Source organism: Paramisgurnus dabryanus, chromosome 8 (assembly GCF_030506205.2).
Source record: "Paramisgurnus dabryanus chromosome 8, PD_genome_1.1, whole genome shotgun sequence".
Taxonomy (NCBI): Eukaryota; Metazoa; Chordata; class Actinopteri; order Cypriniformes; family Cobitidae; genus Paramisgurnus; species Paramisgurnus dabryanus.
The window spans coordinates 732,609-751,732 of record NC_133344.1 but is presented as its reverse complement, the minus strand read 5'-3'; the positions used below and the strand labels follow the sequence as shown (position 1 = coordinate 751,732).

At 35.8% G+C, this 19,124-nt stretch overlaps 1 protein-coding gene across 3 annotated transcripts in view; it reads left to right on the top strand.

Moving 5' to 3' along the window:
• Positions 1–19,124, top strand: part of LOC135770627 (NACHT, LRR and PYD domains-containing protein 3-like) — a 287,002-nt gene that overhangs the window by 93,324 nt on the left and 174,554 nt on the right. The window contains exon 10 of one of the 3 annotated variants that reach the window (XM_073815499.1): positions 16,398–16,571. The exons of the other annotated variants lie outside the window; for them this stretch is intronic. Within the exon in view, the coding sequence (XP_073671600.1) occupies positions 16,398–16,571 (174 nt within the window). The remainder of the gene's footprint in view (positions 1–16,397; positions 16,572–19,124) is intronic. 3 annotated transcript variants of the gene reach the window in all.

Genomic DNA, 19,124 nt, shown 5'->3' with positions numbered 1-19,124 from the left:
TTCTACATAGTGTTCTTATAAGTTATTACATTTTTTTTCTAGAATATTTACTCCATTAATACATAACTGAGCATTATGTAAGGTGTTACAATCATAAGATGTATAACCTTGAAAGAGTTGAATAAGTCCACTAGGTATGACATCAAATACAACTGCAAATTCCTTAGCAGTTACTGGAATCTTATAGTGATTGAGGAATTTCACAATAATTAAAGAGGTGACCATCATCTTTAAATAACTGCCTCACTAATATTATATTATTATCATACCAATTTCTATAAAATAAGGATTTGTTTTTGTATAGAATATTCTTGTTATTCCAAATAACAGATCTATGTGGAGAAAAGTTATGTTTATATATGAGCATCCAAGATAAACAAACCTGTTTATGGAAACCTGACAGTTTTATGGGAACCTTGTTTATATCAAAATTGAATCGCAAAAAAAATTCCAAACCACCCAATTTCTTAAAAATCATTTCTAGTATGATGTTCCATATACTACCTTTCCAACTTCAGTTACTTTTTATCCACTTATTTTTAAAAACAGTTTTTAAAATCTAGTACATTTTAACCTCCTTCCTCAACTGGATTGCTTATAATTGACTTTTTAATGTCAATACATAACTAATGGCTAGTCATGCATCAATTTAAACCTGTGGGAAACAACCCAATAAAGTTATAAAGCTTCAAATGTTGTCTTAGAATTCTTCAAATCCTAAAGGTATGAAAAAGATTGCTGTAAATATGTGGATCCTTAAAGAACAGGCCAACATTAGAAATAATAACTAATAATCATACATAAAGAGAATATATATTTGGTTATCAGTAGCTTTAGTATTCTAATCTATTTTCCATGACATAAACATGTCATGATGTGTCTTATAAAGTTTTTAATAATTGTTTAAAGAATTATTGCAATGAAATTGTAATGTAATGATACAATTGGTTGTTTTAAATGTAAATGATTTACTGAAAACTTACTCTAGCACAGCACATGTGTGAACACAAATAAGTGCTTAATAGCAAATCTGACTGACATTTGCTTAATGACATCATATTTGTTATTAACTCCATTTGATATAAACAACACATCTGGATTTGTTATGTTTAGGCCTACTATAATATGACAGAGGCTGTCATCTGAAATACTTGTATGTTTGCACATAATATTTATGTCAAAGAATATATATGTTCTATAAGAACAATTACGTTTGTTAATAAAAAAATAGTCTAAAAGATTTAAACAAGCAACCATTTAGTAAGACCTACAGAATATATCTCTATGAACTAAAATGACTGTTTCAGATGAGAGAAACATACAAAATGTGCAGAGCATGTTTGTGTATATGTTCCTTTTGTCCATAAAAATATATACGGTTTAATAACTTGCATACCTCACTTTATTTACCTAATTAAAACAGACAGCCTTCATGGTACTCGATTAAAGGACATGAACATGAATCTGCTAAATAAAATGATATTTGTTATTGACACGATTTAATAACATCATCCACCATTCAGATATAGTATCTGGTTATGTTTTATTAAATTGTTTCAGTTCTTACACTCAACAACAGTAAAGCCAGTGCAGTACAATTTTCTCTACACTGTATAAATATATATATATATATCAAATACAAAAACAACTTTGCAGAAGTATAGCTATCACACAGTCATTTTGAAAACGGCTCTGACGAACGGCCCCTAAAGCTTATGACAAAGCATACAATGTATTATTGAGATCAGGCAATATACTCAAATTCCTTATTGTGGTTTTTAGGTGCAATTTTCCGTTATGTCCACTAGATGGTAGAAGAGGATCAATCACTGGCTGACATTTGCACTCACAGAAAACACAGATGATGATTACTCTTTAACTAAGTTTACTATTAATAGAAATCTGTTCACATTTAAAGGTGCAGTGTGTAAATTTTAGAAGGATCTCTTGACAGAAATGCAAAATGATATAAAAAACTATATTATCAGGGGTGTATAAAGACCTTTCATAATGAACCGGTATGTGTTTATTACCTTAGAACGAGACCTTTTTATCTACATACACCGAGTGTCCCCTTACATGGAAGTCACCATTTTGTGGCGCCATTTTTCTACAGAAGCCCCTAACGGACATTTTTTTTACTAAGTTGTCTCCGACGATGACATGTTTGTCTGGTGGCGGCTACCGTAGCTTCTCTATGTGTTTCAAAAGCGAGGGGTGAGCAGTGGACTAAGCCATTGGTTGCAATTCGTGACCTCACCACTAGACGCCGCTAAAATGTACACACTGCACTTTTAACTTCATGATTTTACTGTTATAATATTAAAATCACATTTAGTTAAAGACTACCACTTCAATTGTTCTGAGTTATCAGTTTTAACACTCATGTCATTTTATGAAAGCTGTGAAACGTGAACATAATTTTGGAGGCACTTACACGACATTTGCAGTAAGAATTATATATTTTTAGTTTTTTATAAAAAAAACATACCAAATGAGTGTGTAACCATGTCAATATTAAGTCTTGTTCTTTAACAGTCTTGTTTCTCCTTTCTCAGATAAACGTGTGTGTGTACAATATACAATGCAGAATATCTATATGGCCATGTCCTTAAACGTCTTGTGATCTAAATGGCTTGAACCCCGGTAATCGCTGCTAGCAGCTATATTTTATATTAGCTTTGCTTGGTTTACGTATGTTACAATATTTTAAACAATACTAAAACATATCAACAAGTAAAATAAAATCAACAAGTTAAACAAAAAAGTTTTGAATATACTATATCAAAAAGTAGCCCTCCAGCAAGTTTTATCCATTGTGGTAGCCCTTGCTAACAAAAAGGTTGGAGACCCCTAGTTAAATGTGGTTGATTTTCACTGTTGTTGTTATATTAATAGTAATTTATAATTAAATAGGAATATCACGTTTTAATGCATAACGATATATTGTTGTTGTTTTTCAGACGAAACAGCAGATGATCAAAGCATTCATCTTTTCCTGGACTCCAGCGATTCAGAGTCAATGCAAGATGACGAAGACATCTCCTGTTGTGTGGTAAGCATGAAATTACGTTTGGATATACTAGTATAAAGTTCAATACATGCTAATCCAGAGCTGAAACGGGAAAACCTATCATGTTTCACCCACATGATCTCCACTCTCAAATTTCTGTTAGTTAACTAATGAAAGCAACTAAACTATTAAACACACTTTATAAAGTATAAAAAATTCCTAAGATGAAGTTCCCACAAAGTACTTAACTGGTTCATTGCACTAAAGCTAGCTGTTTGAGATGCACATGATCTTTTCAAACTACAGTTTTCAAATCTTTTCATACTCAAATGGCCATATTGATGAGTAATGACCATATTAATTGTGTTCTTTTTAAATCTCAAATGACCATATAAACGATGGGCTTTCCAATCTGTAATGGCCATATTAACGATGGGCTTTCCAATCTGTAATGGCCATATTAACGATGGGCTTTCCAATCTGTAATGTCCATATTCATGATGGGCTTTTCAATCTGTAATGGCCAAATTCATGATGGGCTTTTCAATCTCAAATGACCATACTGTAGCTATTAACGATGGGCTTTTCAATATCTAATGGTTTAATGGTGGTGATGAGTCTGTGCATTGCATGTGTTTTAAATATGTCCTTTACATTTCCATAGGATGACTTTGTGGATGCAGAGGGGGAAATCCTTGCTGAGGAGCCGAGTGAAGCCTATCCTCACATACAAGATGGGGAGGAGCATGGAAGTGATCAGTCCAGAAGTGAAAAACCAGAACACTTGTTGATGAAACTTTTTGCCATGATGCTTTTGTCATGGCAATCAATGGTTAAATTGGGCCGGAGCTCACCGGAGCGCAGCTCCGCCTCCTCAGGTCCACAACACACCCTGCCGGAGCTCAGCTCCGTCTCCTTCGGCAACAGGGTTAAATTGGGCCGGGCCAAATATTTGTAATGACATTCGGGTCACGGTCGGTCGGTCGGGTCGTTTGAAATAAAGATGCCATTTAAACCTTTGTAATTTTGGACGGGATTAGTTTTACAGGGGGACCTCTGAGAAAATCATGCTTCTCAGAGGTCCACTGTGATTTTAATCCCGTCCGAATTGGCCATGTCTGTGTTTTTCTCTGCAACCTTTGTAAAAATTCCAGAGCAATTTACCTACTGTTTTTCGCCAAACTCAGAGGTCTTTTGCAAATGTCTGTGTCTGCTCGCAATATCTTTTGAAAACGCGGTTCTTTTTGTGTTTTGGCCAACGCAATCCGTCTTGAGTCCCATTCATTCAGATATGGTTTTTTTTCCATTTGGCGGAATAAAATAATGAAATCAAGACGAGCTGAATATCATACACTGTTAAGACTAAACACTGTAATATCAGTAACGTTATAAGGTATGAACTCAACCTTATTCTGTTTCACTCTGGAATGGTAATGTTAGTTAATAAAAGATAATAAATTGTTATTAATCATTATTTCTTAATTGCTTTGGTTTTTTTATAAGCAGACAGTTATATAAAACACGTAGGCTACTTTATATGATTTGTATAAGTTATTTTGATTTGTTAAAATTAAATTAATAAATTACATGTTCTGTAGGCTAATAATTTTACATTTAAAGCAAAATATCAACTGCAAACACGCATATCCAGAGCACGTGATCTTCTGCAACGCCAAAACGCATGAAACAGACGCTCCTATCTCAGGAATAGCATGAGAATTTTTTATCCCGTCCGAATAGGCCAAAATCACAGACGTCTTTTTTGCGGTCCAAGTTGCGGGCGGGTGCCGGTGTTGTTTATACACTGACCCGCGCATCACTGGTACACAGCCCCGCGTCTCACTCGGATCCTCAAGAATGCGCATTCTCACAGGATGACATTAGACATTGTAGAGATGAGAGATAGAGAGGTAAGAGTGGTGCACACGTCGAGAAAACTTAATAGAAGTCTAGAAACAAATGATTAAAGTATGTATAGCCATATCACTCATCTCATTACAATATGTTCAAAGATAACACTGAACTTATTGTAGTTTAATAAAATAATGTATTTTGATTATACAAATCAATTACAACCTAACTATAGTGATTGTTTAACTAACTGCTGACCAGCTTATCTCTATGGCTAATTTATAAGACATATTGATGCTGATTCAGTAAGTGGTTTTTCTTGTTAATTTAATCTTTTGGGTTATTTTATGCTTAGAATTAGTCAAGGAGGTTGAGTCTTATGCCTTCTTTCAAAGTTTGATCAATTGTGCATAATAACATGTGCAACAAGCATATAGGGTGTCAGACTCTTAGATTAGCATACTTTAAAGTTCAGGTTTTAAAGTTTGGATCAACCTCTGGCACAGCTTTAAAGATGAAACTTGTAAGTGAATTGTAAAGTATTTATTTTTGTTTGAATAACTACTCAACCTTACCTTACACATTAATACTGGAAAAGAGCCCCTTTAGTGTAAAACACATTAAGTAATTTTACAGCGCGATTTTGAATGATGACTATTTACCGTAAATAAGGGCTCCCCCTCCCTACAAAAGCCAATTTAACCACTGATGGCAATCAACCTTCAAGATTTCTGATAATGCCATCACATCACTTCTTCTGTGCATCAAACATTTCATGTGGATAATTGGAAATGTTCTCTGTGCTAATACCCTCACTGCCTTTTCAAGCAACATTCCAAAGACTTTATGCTCCTTGAGGAAATGGACTGGTATACTTCGTGACGACTTCTTACAGTATGTGGTTTGTCCAAAATGTATGACAGTGTACATGCTTACTGAAACCTATGAGCTCAGACGGGATGGTACAAAGGTTTGCAGGACTTGTGGTCACATCCCACATCTCAATTGATGGATCTAGAGCAGAAAGGTCAGCATATGTATATGCTAAGTGTTGTGGAAACACAAACAGTTTTGAGGAACCCATCATTGAGCCTCTAGCCGAACTACGACCAGCCATTATAAAGCAGTTTATAGTTGTTAATGTTGTCTCAAAAGGTACTGCAATAAAAACATGTAATTGCACAAGTTTCCTGGCTTCATCCCCATCCGGACAGACATTTTTATGGAAAGCCAATAGAAGTTTGGGCGCGTCAGGGAACAGTCTTGTCATACCCAGCATCATTTCTGCCTGTTGAGCACATTGTTGGGAGATGTGTGGTTCACACATCCACTGTGCATTTAAGCAAGACCAAAGAAAAGGTCACTGTAGTCATGCCACTATGCACAGTATTTTAACTGTGATGTAATTGCACAAGTTTCCGTCCTTCATCCCCATCTGGACAGACATTTTGTTGTTTTTGACATGTTGTTTGATGTTGTACAAATAGAATGTACAAATTGCGCCTGATTATAACTATTAAAATTGTTGAAATAAATTGTTTTGTGTATCTTTTTTTTACCTAATAGTGGTTATTGGTAATGACATGCAGAGTAATTAATCTACACTGTTAGCCTGGACCAATTGAATCTACTTAAAGGGATAGTTCACTTTAAATTGAAAATTCTGTCATCATTTACTCATCCTCATGTTGTTCTAAACCTGTATGAATTTCTTTTTTCTGATGAACACAAAAGATATTTTGAGAAATTATGAACATTGAACTTAAATATACTTTGTACTAGCCCGTATAATAAAATTGGAACAAACTTGGTTGCCCTAAAAAAAATAAGTAATGTGAACTAAAACAAGTATATTTAACTTAAAATTTCTAATAATTACAATATTATTCAGAAAGTGCATTAAACTTAATTTTAAGTTAATTTTGAATTACTCTGTCCAACATCTCTGCTTAGTTAACTTAGTTTAAAGATTTTCTATTTTTATAATATTTTTTATAATTCTTAAAATTTAATATTTATAATTCTCTTAGTGTTATAAATGGTATTGTAACACAAAACTCATGACTAAGTCAGTCATAAAACTTGATTTTCCCCTGAAACACACACAAAACTGCGTTTTTGACAACAATTGTCAGTACTGTGGAGAAAAATACAATACAATGTGCTGTTTGTGTCAATAAACACTGATCACCTGAACGGTGACTTTCAGTTACAAAAATGGTAATTTATCATTTAAAACTAAACAACATGAATAATATAAGAGCATAAACCTCTATGACATTTAAAAAAATATTTAAGTAGTTAAAGTTCTTATTATTTCTTAATTCTGTAAAAAAGCTAAAATAATCATTATATTCAGGGACAAAGGATACTGGGTATTCCTTACAACATATACTGATAAAGTTCATTCACTTGAATGTTTTAGTTTAATTCATTTTATACGCTTAAAAGTTAAATGTACATGTCCAAAACTCAAAATATTAAGTGATGTTTATATAATTAAGACAATATTTGGGTTAACAGTGTAGCATACTTTAAAAATGAATTAATTCAAGCTAAAATTTAAGAGTCTGTAATTTGGCTATACTGATACAAGAGATTTTCTTAAAATCAAAGTTTAAAACCTCTCAGAATGTCACCTGAGTAAAACTCCCCCAGCTGCTACCCTGATTTGCATTTGTATAGCTCACAGCATGTTCATTTACATGTTAAAGCCTCCCCTAGAATTAGGGGAAGGGGGGACAACTTCCAAGCAAGGCCCAAGTCAATTTCTGACCATTTCTGACAGTTTTCGATGTTGCTTGCAAATTGTCATGCGCAGTCGTAAACTTGGAGTTTCACGCCAATCTACATTGCCACATTCTGACGAAAATTCCACTTTTCATGCAGTGTCAGTTCGCATACACAAGGCAATATTTCCAAATGAAGCAGACTTTGTTAATACAAGTCATGTGTGTTTAAACTTTCCTTTAATTGCTCAGAGTGCCTCTGTTTATTTTCTGTGATTCTGCTTAAATTGTCAGGATTAGAGCCCGAAGCCATTTGTTTTGAGAATAATGGCTGGCTGATGAAGTTATTGGCTGGCTAGCCGGCTCAGCCAAAACCTAAATGACTGCAGCGGCCAAACTTTTCATAGCTGCAAATGACTGAAGCTGCCACTACATGTCTACAGATGTATATGTTATACTGATTAACTAGATCTCAATCTTTCCAGGTAATGAGAAAATGAGACTGAGAAAAACTGTAATATAAACACACACTGTTATCAGTATTATTTTGGACAAAGTTTTGCACATTTCACTTCAATGTACACTGAAGCAGGGGCGGATCTAGAATTTTTTTTATGGGGTGGCAAGAGGGTGGCATGAGAACTACGAGGGGTGGCAATGAAGTAAGCGTCCTTGCATGGTTGTCGTGGATACAAGAAATTATATACTGTATATACTATATACGGTGTATACACTGGACCTCAAATTTTTATAACATAAAAAACGCAACAACAAATGTTCCTATAAGTACCCAAGCAGCTACCTTTAGCATCTCTACTGTAGCACCCTTTGTCTTAATACTAAGTTAATACATACCGCTTACCAATATCTAAAAACACTGACTGTAACCATGATGGGCAAAGTTGAACGAAATGGTATAAAGACTGTTATATAAATAAAATAGGTTTGCCTAGTTTATCTTAATGTTAAACATATTTGAAAGGCACACATCTCATAACCCTCCTCTTTAATCCTTTCACTCACTTCTTGATGATGGATTTATGTCTTTCACTTCTTTTTAGCTCTTTGCCATCCATATGTTTCTTTCTTTCATGACTTCATCTATTCCTTTCCCTTCCACAACATATTTTTCTGTTTTATTTTTTCCCTTCCACTCCCATAGTATTTGATTTTTCTATTATTTTTGGTAAAAAGAATGGTTATCAGCCTTTCTTTTCATAGTATCCTGGAAAATGCAGCATTGAGTTTTGTCTTTCAAGCTTTCTAAACATACACAACACTGATTAGTTTTGTCTCCTTAATGAAGACAAATAAAAACATCAGACTATATCATAACGAGCGATTTCATATGCACGTATGGAATATTTTGATTGCTGCAGTAGCTAAGACATGACGGGCTAACTCTAGAAATAACTGCTTAAAAGATATTTACTGCTTACACAAACCTGCAGTTCAGTTGTTTTAACTACCAAGCAACTACCTCAGGCAATCAACAGTTTAATTTTTGTATTTTTATCCTGATGCAACATTTATCTGTAAAATATGACCGTATTCAGTACTCTGATTTGCTGATGTGATGCTCAACTTAATCACTTTAAGACACTAAAGAGAAACCACTAATGTTTTGGCAGCATGTGATGATGTGAGGTGCTTTATTAGATCAGAATTTCTTTCTAAAGACGTCACGTGAAGAGACTCTTTCTTCATAGGCATAAGTTGCACGTCCATAATCATTCTTGCCTTTCACCTCAACGATGGAAAAGTAACTTTGTGCTTTTTATACTTTGTGTTTGCGTCCGCTACCTTTGTTTTGAGATCGTTGTACTTCCCATCGATCTGTTGTTGCGGTTTGTGCGACTCGGAAGGGATGGACTGCAGCGCGAGAACCGTGCTGCGTGTGAGTGCCTTGGATGGGGCGATGCATCCTTTCACGGTAGTTTACAAAAGTCTCCAACAACGCCAGAAAAGATCGCTAGATTTGTCCTAGTCGCTTTTTTAATAAAGTCGCTAAAGGGGTCTAAAAAGTTTGGCAAGTTGGCAAGACTGCGCGGACTTTTTTTACACTGTAAAAGACTTTCTGCTCGGACTGACTGTTCGTGCTGCTTGTGTATGAACTCTGCTGCCTCTGGTTGGCTAACGATGGAAATTAAGCCAATCATCATCATTGTCCCACCCCCTCTAAGACACACACACCAATCATCGTCAGATATGTGTCTCCCACCCCTAAACACACGCAGAGAAAAACTACATTGCCTTTCTGGTTAAAAGAGCCTTCTCGGGTATATATTATATATATTAGGATACAAGCGCTGGGGTGGCATATGGGGTGGCAATGCTTTTATTTAGGGTGGCAACTGCCACCCCGTGCCACCCCAGTAGATCCGCCCCTGCACTGAAGCATGCGTCGTGAATTAGCAAATGTGGAAACGATGGTTTGTTACTGCAGTTATATCACATTCAGTGCTATAAATCTCTCCGTTCCAGAATATTTGGTTCATAACATCAATCTTTGATTCAGGTTTGTGCAACCGTGCCCTGAAGATTTAACAAAAGTCTGGGTAGGTCTAAGTTTAAAAAAAAGTAAGTAGGAATTAGTGCTGCACAATTAATCGCATCGCAATCGCGATGTCAGCCTGTGCAATTATATGACAGCAAAATGTTGCAATTATATTAAATAAATAAATGTGTGGACTTGTTAACACAAACTTTCTGATAACAGTTTGATGATTTTCCTTGCTTTTTAAAAAAAGAAAGAAAAACAAACAAAAAAGGCAGTGCACGTGTGGCATGCACGTGTGTGGTGTGCGTTGTCACTTGTGTGTGCGCAGCGCGGAAATACCAGAGCGAAGATGGATGCAGAGGAGGTTGACAGTGATCTGGTAGCTAAAAAAAAACTCTACGTCTGTTGTATGGCAGTATTTTGGATTTAGGATTACTGACACTGAGCAGTTACTACATCACGTGGAAATACGAAAACATTTCTAGTTTTACAAATACACATTTTAGCATTATCACTAAACTGTGTGTGGATTTTCCTTAAAACCCATCAAGTTGACTCATGATACCATTTATTATAATCGCAATTGGACATCGCAATATTAGCATCAATAACCGCAATGGGAAAAATTACCCAAATCGTGCAGCCCTAGCTAGGAATTAGGAAAGTATGTGAGAAGTGAGATCAAAATGACCTTGCTTGCTTCTTTCCGCCATTTAGATCAGTGCGAGAAAAAAATGCATCGCTTCTTCTGTAGCAATTTTAATTGTGAGTCTTTGGCCGTTTCTCAATCTGAAGACTGCAGCCTCCGGAGGTCGCATTTTTACGCTGCATACGTCATCAAGACTGTCTTATTTCAAAATATTAACAATTATAAAGTTTATTCTTAGTTAATCGTAAATTGTTGTAATATGCGTATGGCTTGCGAATGTAATGCTCAGTTAACTTAAATAAACCAGGCTTGATGACGTATGCAGCCTGCATATGCGACCTCCGCAGACTGTAACCTTTGGATTGAGAAACGGCCTCTGTGTATCGTAGCAACGAGTGAGCACAAGACTGTGCTGTTATGAAACCAGTCGGAAAATAGATCTCGTGTATTGGTTTATATATTTTGTGTGTGTATGTCTCTATGTGATAAAATTATTATTTGATGCAAATAATTCTAGCCGGCTCAGCCAAACTTTATCAGCTGGCGGCAGCTGAACTTCTAAATAGTGGATTATTGTGTGGCTTTTTTGTAAGTGTGGTTATATTACTTCATTTGTTTAAGTAGGAATCAAAACTTGGGTGGGACAACATTCTTACCATGAACATATGTGGAGAAGAGCTATTAAAATCTGTTTTTAATAGGAACAGATGCACTTTGGTCATCTACAAAAAGCTATCAGGTATGTTCATGGTTAATTAAGCAATTCATGGGTACCAAAGACGTCACTTCTGCCATGACCGCCACCATATTTGTGTCCGTCTTGGCAGTGAACACACATCTAATGCACTAAATGGTCACATTTATTAGTTTAACTGAGGACTTGCCAGAAACAAAATACTGATTTTACAATCTGGAGTTAGATGTCGGCTGTTAGTCAGTTCCTACAGTTGTTCGCAATTGCAGAAGAGCGCAAAATCAACAAAATGTTGAATTTTTGGAATTCTGCATTATTTGTCATATTCTGTATTAAATATTTCCAGGAATTAAAAATGTCTGATAAAATAAATAAAATATAATATCTGTCATTATAAATAGACAATTTGGTGAATATTTTTGGCTTTAATTTACTAATGTGAATAATTAATCCCTCTCATAGCACGCTGTATCCTGTTACCATAACAGCCCTGCACCCCACAGTTAACAGTGAATCACATCTTCTGAGTACACATAAAACCATTATCTCTACTATATTTATGAGGTTTAATGGTAAGATATAATGCATTATTTTCATTACGATACACACATGAAAAGTCCTCGTGAAACCTGCTTGGCGCACCTGCTGTCTCATATGCAAGGATCTGGTGAAGCAATATCAAAATATATTACAATGTATTGTTTTGTAGTTCTTAAAATAAGCAGTGGTGTATTAAGACCTTGTGGTGCCCCCGACCCACCTCACAAATGATCATGCAAGAATCCACTTAATAATTCATAAGATTTTGTAAGAATTAGCAATTATTACATTTCACAAGGAAACTATCAATATAAACATGTCACTTTTGTAAAATTAAACACAAAAAACAACTCTTTAATCTGACATATAACAACATCTGTAGTTAATGTGCAACTACTCATTGGTGTAATGATACATTGATGTACTGAACAACACAAACAAAACAATTGCAGTGATATTATGCACAAATTCTCAAACTATTTACAATTGCACTTTTCTGGATTTTGACCAAACAAACTGGCAAATGATGTCTTCAAAATCTATGTCCCTAACCAGTTCAGATTCAATGACAAGCAGGGAAAGTGCAGAAAGACGTTAATTTTTCACAGTTAGATACTGACATACAGTATAAGTGCAACAAAAACATTAGCAAATGTTGTCTTTAGTTCATTCTGATCAACAATTTACAGCAGCTCTGCAGGTGAGGTCTTGTCTTTACTAAAATGTCTGAACTGAATCAGTTCATCAGTCAAAGTTTTATCTAAGTCCTCTGGATAAGTGATGACAGTTTATCAGCCCTTATGCACATTTCACTTTCTGTACAGTCCTTGAAAAAGAAAACACCAAAAAGATCATAGACCTTTTTGTAAGCATCAATACGTTTGGCCAGGCATTATTTTAGTCTGTCCAAAATTACATAATATGCCTCGACCATAAATCTCTGACTTACATCAGTAAATAATACTTCATCTTCGTCAGATGACTCATCCACAAACCGCTTTCTCTTTCGTTTGTGGCAAACGTCATATTGATAAGTCTGAGTAACACTGAGAGCACGAGCAGATTCATCTACCTCAGCAAACTGCTCAAGTAGTGTCAACATAAAAGTGTAATGACTGCAATAGTTCAACAGCAGTGGATAAGTCCATGACGCCTTTTTGCAGATGAATGCTTGTTGCCTTAAATCTTTTTAGCACCCGGTTCCACAGTGTAGTCATTATCATCATTTCCAGATTATTTATCTTACCAGCGAGTGCGGCAGCATCACGTCTTGTGTCTGCTTTTTCATTGCAATATGCAGCAATTTTTGCAAGCGTTTTTCTAATAGCATTGTAGTTGACAATTTGACAAGTCCAACCCCAAGTCTCGCACCATTTTTAGTAGACACTCAGCAAGGCTTCACCTGTGTGGCTATGGATGGGCTCAAATCAAAGGAATCTTTTTAACTTCTCTTCCCTCAGCATTAACAAATCTAAAAATAAATGTCAACTGATCAACATGGGAGAGGTCTGGTCTTGGCCTCGATATTTGTTTTGCTCTGTTTATTAAAGCAAGCATGTTACGTTGGTGATCTGCACTCTTTTCCTGGTCGGATATCCTCTCAGGATGTTTCCAGTCACAGAAGCCTGTAATAAATGTATGATTTTGTGAGGAGAAAAGTTTGCATGAATAGCAATAAACCAATCCAGTTGACGGGGAGTACAGTAGCCATTCCTTAGGAACAATTTAGTTGTTTTGGAGACAAGACTGTAATAATTAATTTATAAGAGAACGTGTTCTTCCCCCATTCCACAATCTTGTACAGATGCTGGATATGTGGCAGCCTGATTCTGATAGACTGTAGCCCCTGGTTGTAAACTCTTCCTTCACTTTTTCTGTGATGAACCCCCACAAGACCAGATCACCAGGAACAGCAAACCGTCGATTGTTCGTTTCATCATCCACCTCAGTCTGGGTGTAGGAGTTTAAGTCTAGCTGTTGGTCGATTGTTTCTGGATGCTTCGGCTCATCAGGTGCACTTCTGTTTATTTGATCAGTGGTGTCTCCGTCAGTAATTGATTACTCAACAGAGCATAAATTTACATCATCTTTAGTGCTGCTAACAGACTGCTCGGCACCAGAGAAAAAAACAGAGGCGCCGTAAGGGGGGAGGGGGGGTTGATATGATTCTAAGGGCCCATGAAATTTTTGGGGCCTCAACCAAGGACTGTGCCGCACACATAATCCCCTTAAGCTAAGCCCTCTTAGCTCCGCCCCGTCTTTACTCTGTGTTTTAGCACCTTCTTTAATCCACAGTCTCACAGTGCGGAGTGAACTTCAGAAGAGAACAAGGTGTGTGTATTTAATGCTAATTTCTATGATATCTGCATATGTGCACTTCCTTACTATAAATGCAGTTTACACAATGTGACGCTGGATCAATACAATGTAGTTTTCTTTCCACTGTAAAGTCTTCACTCTGTTCACCTCAGTTTAAAAAAACACAAAGTGATTTACGTTCCCTGTTTTGTGTTATGATTCTAACGCAAAGTCAGCCCTTATAAGCTGTTTTAATTAACGTAGCCCGTATAACCTAATTAACATAAACTAGAAATGCTATCGGTTACACACTACAATGTTTTGTAACGCAATATGCCAAGGAAGTATTTTTAAGCAGTCGAGAATCGAGTTGATTGTGATAAAACAGAAATGCAACAAAGGCTAAACTAGTCCAGTTATGTATATTAAAGCTTCTCACCTTGCAACATCTTTAAGAAATCAATCTGTCGTAATCTGCTAGTTGTTGTAGTTTGTTAGAGAGATGGAGACGTTTATCTACAGTTGTCCTTCATTTCATTTTAGAGTCCTGCTGATTAATAAACAGTCTGAAGAATCATTTACGTTAAGAGTAAAGCTGTTTTCTCAAGTTAACATTAATGATCTGTCGTTATTTTTGCTTTAGTGTAGCTGCTGGTGTGTGAAACCTGTTCTTCACCTTATAAATAATGCTAATAATTATAATACAAGCTTTGGTCAAGCATTGTTGACCCAGTCTTATTTGAGGCATAAGGTAACTGTATAGAAAAGATGCATTGTTGTTGTTCGCCATTTTTTAAATGTTACAATGTTATTGGTGTGTGTAACAGCTCAAGTATACAGTATGTCACTGAGACGGTCTCTGAAAATCAGACTAAAGCCTCAAATCTTTTTATGAGATAAAAGCATCACAGTTTAATTTCAAGCATTAATTTCACTATGATTTCAATCGCTGACATGACATTACTCAGTCAATATTAAAGATATCAAGTTCATATTTTCACAAAATGTTCTTTACATTATGTGGGATGATTTTATGTGGAAAACAGTAAATCACAAAGAAATACTTCAGCTGGGTTTTCACAGGCATGGTCACAATTATCTTTAATCTATGTTTAATAATGTTGCATTTTCTCTGATTATTTGATTAATGTACTGTATTTTTCAATTACATTTACATTGCACAATAAATTATCTTAGCTGCAGACATTGTAAGTATCTATAAATACTGTTAATTGTGGTCAAAACAATAGCAAAAGAAATAGTTCTGTATTATTAAATTACAGACAAAGATTTTGAATAGCTACAGTAGGTTGGATTTTATGTTTGGTGCAAAATGGGTATGGTGGGGGCCCGACCTCATATTCTTTCATAGGGCCCTAAATTGCTAGCGGCACCCCTGCCGCCAACAGCACAACATATCCCGGGCAAATTGTAATCTTGTTGTGAACCTCCTGTGAGTGTTTTATTGATCTTCATCTGGTAGTTGTGTCTGCTGTGACCATAAACTATAGCAGTCCGCTCCTGCCGTGTTCACATATGACTAAACAAACTGAACCAAAGAGAAAAAGAAGCAGGTTCTGAAACATAGACTCAGGTCGGAAAACACCCTAAGATGTCCTCAGACAAGTATTGTTCAAAATTCAAAGACAACATTTATAAAAAGTTTTGATCCACTTTAAATGTTGAATAGTGAATTTTAATTTAATCTCAGTAATGTATTTGAACACTGAAGCTGATTTTATTCAACATTCATCACAACACTTTAACTCTTACTGAAAATCACAAACATAAAACATTAAAATTGAGTTATGATGAGAAAAAAAGTAAAAAACAAAATCATTCAGAAATAAAAATATAAGAGAACATTTAGTGATGTCTGATGAGAGAAATCTGATTTTATTACTGTATAAAAAATAAATCACACTGTTAATATAAACATAAACTGATGAAGTTCATTTCCTTGTAAATCTCACTGATGTGTTTCAGTAAAACACAAACACACATAAATGAAACTAAAATGAAAATGTCCATAAACACTAAATGATGACAGGAAGAGAAACAAATTCAACTCACTGTAGATTTGATCTGTGTGTGAACAAACTGTGTGTCTCTGTTCTCTACAGCTTGTATAAGTGTAATATCACAGATGAAGGTTGTGTTGCTCTGACTTCAGCTCTGATATCAAACCCATCACACCTGAGAGAACTGAATCTGTCTTTTAATAAACTAAGAGATTCAGGAGTGAAGCTGATCTCTGATGTACTGAAGAATCCTGACTGTAAACTGGAGAAACTGTGGTAAGATCATCTCTCAACATAAACTGTATGAATAATAAACACACTAAACTCTAAAGTATCTGGGCCCGGTTCCCCAATAACGTTCACTCTTAGCGCGCTAAGAAGACTCAAAAAGATATATCTTACCAAAGTTGTTTGTGTTCCTAAGTGTGTTCCCTGAAGTGTCTCTTAGGAAGCTTCTTAACACGCTGCCTCAAAGAACGGCGTACAATGTCACTGTCCCAAGTGAAGGTGCTGAATTATTTGCGATTGATCGCTCAGGGATCGATTTTCCACTTCACGCGAAGGTGCATTACAATGTTAAGAAAGACAACACGTTATATACAAATGGAACATTACTCAAACTATTCCAGCAACATTTATTTTAACATAGTTTAAGTTATCCGTAAAATAGACTAATAATTAAGTTATGAAATTGTCAGTAATATAGACGAAGCGGGTATCCCTCGCTAATCATCCACCCTCCTTATCCCGTTGTGCCACTTCTTGACATGGGTTTAACGACTTTTAAAAATGATGTAATACACTTTTATACTAATGGTAAGGTACTTAACAATCAGAATTGATTGGCAAGCAGCTGCAGTTACTTCTGTTTAATGCGGTATTGTTTACCATTAATGTTTTCAATAAAAAGCAACCTAGTTAGATAGAGAATATGATCTGAGAAGATCCAGCATCTCCATAATGAGTTGTCTTGGGAGGTAATTTTTTTTTTTTTAGCCACGTCAGGCAAAATGTCAAAAGGTTTAAAGGACAAGTTCGGTATTTTAGACTTAAAGCCCTGTTTTCAGATTGTTTATGGTCAAATAGAATGGTTTTGACTGAAATTTCGACATTTTCGGCTGCCCTGAGAATTTTCGCGTGTTTGTGTTTCAGCTCAGACCTCTACAATGGCTTTATAGGTGCACTGGAACAATCCTTCCTAAAATGCATTAAACTTTCGTTTACAAAGACGTGAAACTCACCGAGTGGTCAGGGGTGTTCACTGGTATGCTCACACAAAAATCGCTCCAAAAGACGCATTCCAACAGGTTTTATCGTAGTTTTTACCAACTCCATTGACTGTATTAGACGTCCTGTGAGGTACGGTATTACTCCGCGCCGGGAACTTTGTTTCTATTCTTGCAATTGGCAAAGGCGGATTAGCGCCACCTCCTGGGCTGGAGTATTTATTATTCAAGCTCTAAGCGGAAGAATGTACGGGTGTGAGGCGTTTGGGGAAATAGGTCCACAAGTTAACAACGAATGCTAAAACAGCTGTTGGAAAGCATCTTTTAACGCGATTTTTGTGTGAGCATATCAGTGAACACCCCTGACCACTCGGTGAGTTTCTCGTCTTTGTAAACGAAAGTTTAATGCATTTTAGGAAGGATTGTTCCAGTGCACCTATAAAGCCATTGTAGAGGTCTGAGCTGAAACACAAACAAGCGAAAATTCTCAGGGCAGCCGAAAATGTCGAAATTTCAGTCAAACCATTCTATTTGACCATAAACAATCTGAAAACAGGGCTTTAAGTCTAAAATACCGAACTTGTCCTTTAAGGGTTGCCGAATAAAAAAAATTGTTTCGGAGTTACCGGTGTTGTGTGGAAGTCTGTTCCCTATGTTTCCCTTTAGTGTAGTGTTTTTATAGCGTTTTTATCACAATATACGTTTATTCTTTATATACATTGAAAGTTTTAATGGCTACTGAGATGTATATGTGTGCATTTATGTAATGTATCTTGACTGTTTTTGATTGTAAGTCAATTATTTTTACAGTATGAATCATATTATATGTATAATATATATTTATCATGTATGGAAACATAACCGTTTTAAAACAAACAGTAGGGGCGGCACAGTGGCTCGCACTGTTGCCTCACAGCAAGAAGGTTCCCGGTTCGAGCCCTGGTTAGGGCAGGTGGCCTTTCTGTGTGGAGTTTCTGCATGTTCTCCCTGTGTCAGCGTGGGTTTACTCCGGGCACTTCGGTTTCCACTTGCCAAAAACACACAAGTTAGGCAAATTGGAGATACCAAATTGTCCCTCCCCCAACTTGTGTATAAATCAACTTGTCTGAATAAACTTGTGTATGGATTACCTGGTTCTCGCCATGAATATAGCCGTAGATGCTGGAATGCCGTTAAGAAATAAAGGTAGAAGAAGAAGAAAACAAACAGTAGAGAAAAAGAGCTATATGTTAAAAGGCATAAAACTGTCAAATATGAAATATTTAAAAAATTGTATAATAGAATACATGATATTATTGCTTTTTAGTATAACAAATTGAAATCTTTAATCTTTCTAAATAAATTATAAATGTAAACGCTGTAAACATAGAGGCAACAGACTTCGATGGGGAACAAACACCGGTGCCATTTTTGATTCATTAGTTCTGATACCAAATAAAGTCAACTGCATAAATAGTCCTGTATCCATTGCAAACATATTTTATGCAGATACATCAGCAGTCTCATGAATAATTATGATGTTGTGTTGTTAGATTTCCCCTACACACCTGACTGACTTAAGTTACATAACCGTGTAGACAACACACACAAGACATTTATCCTC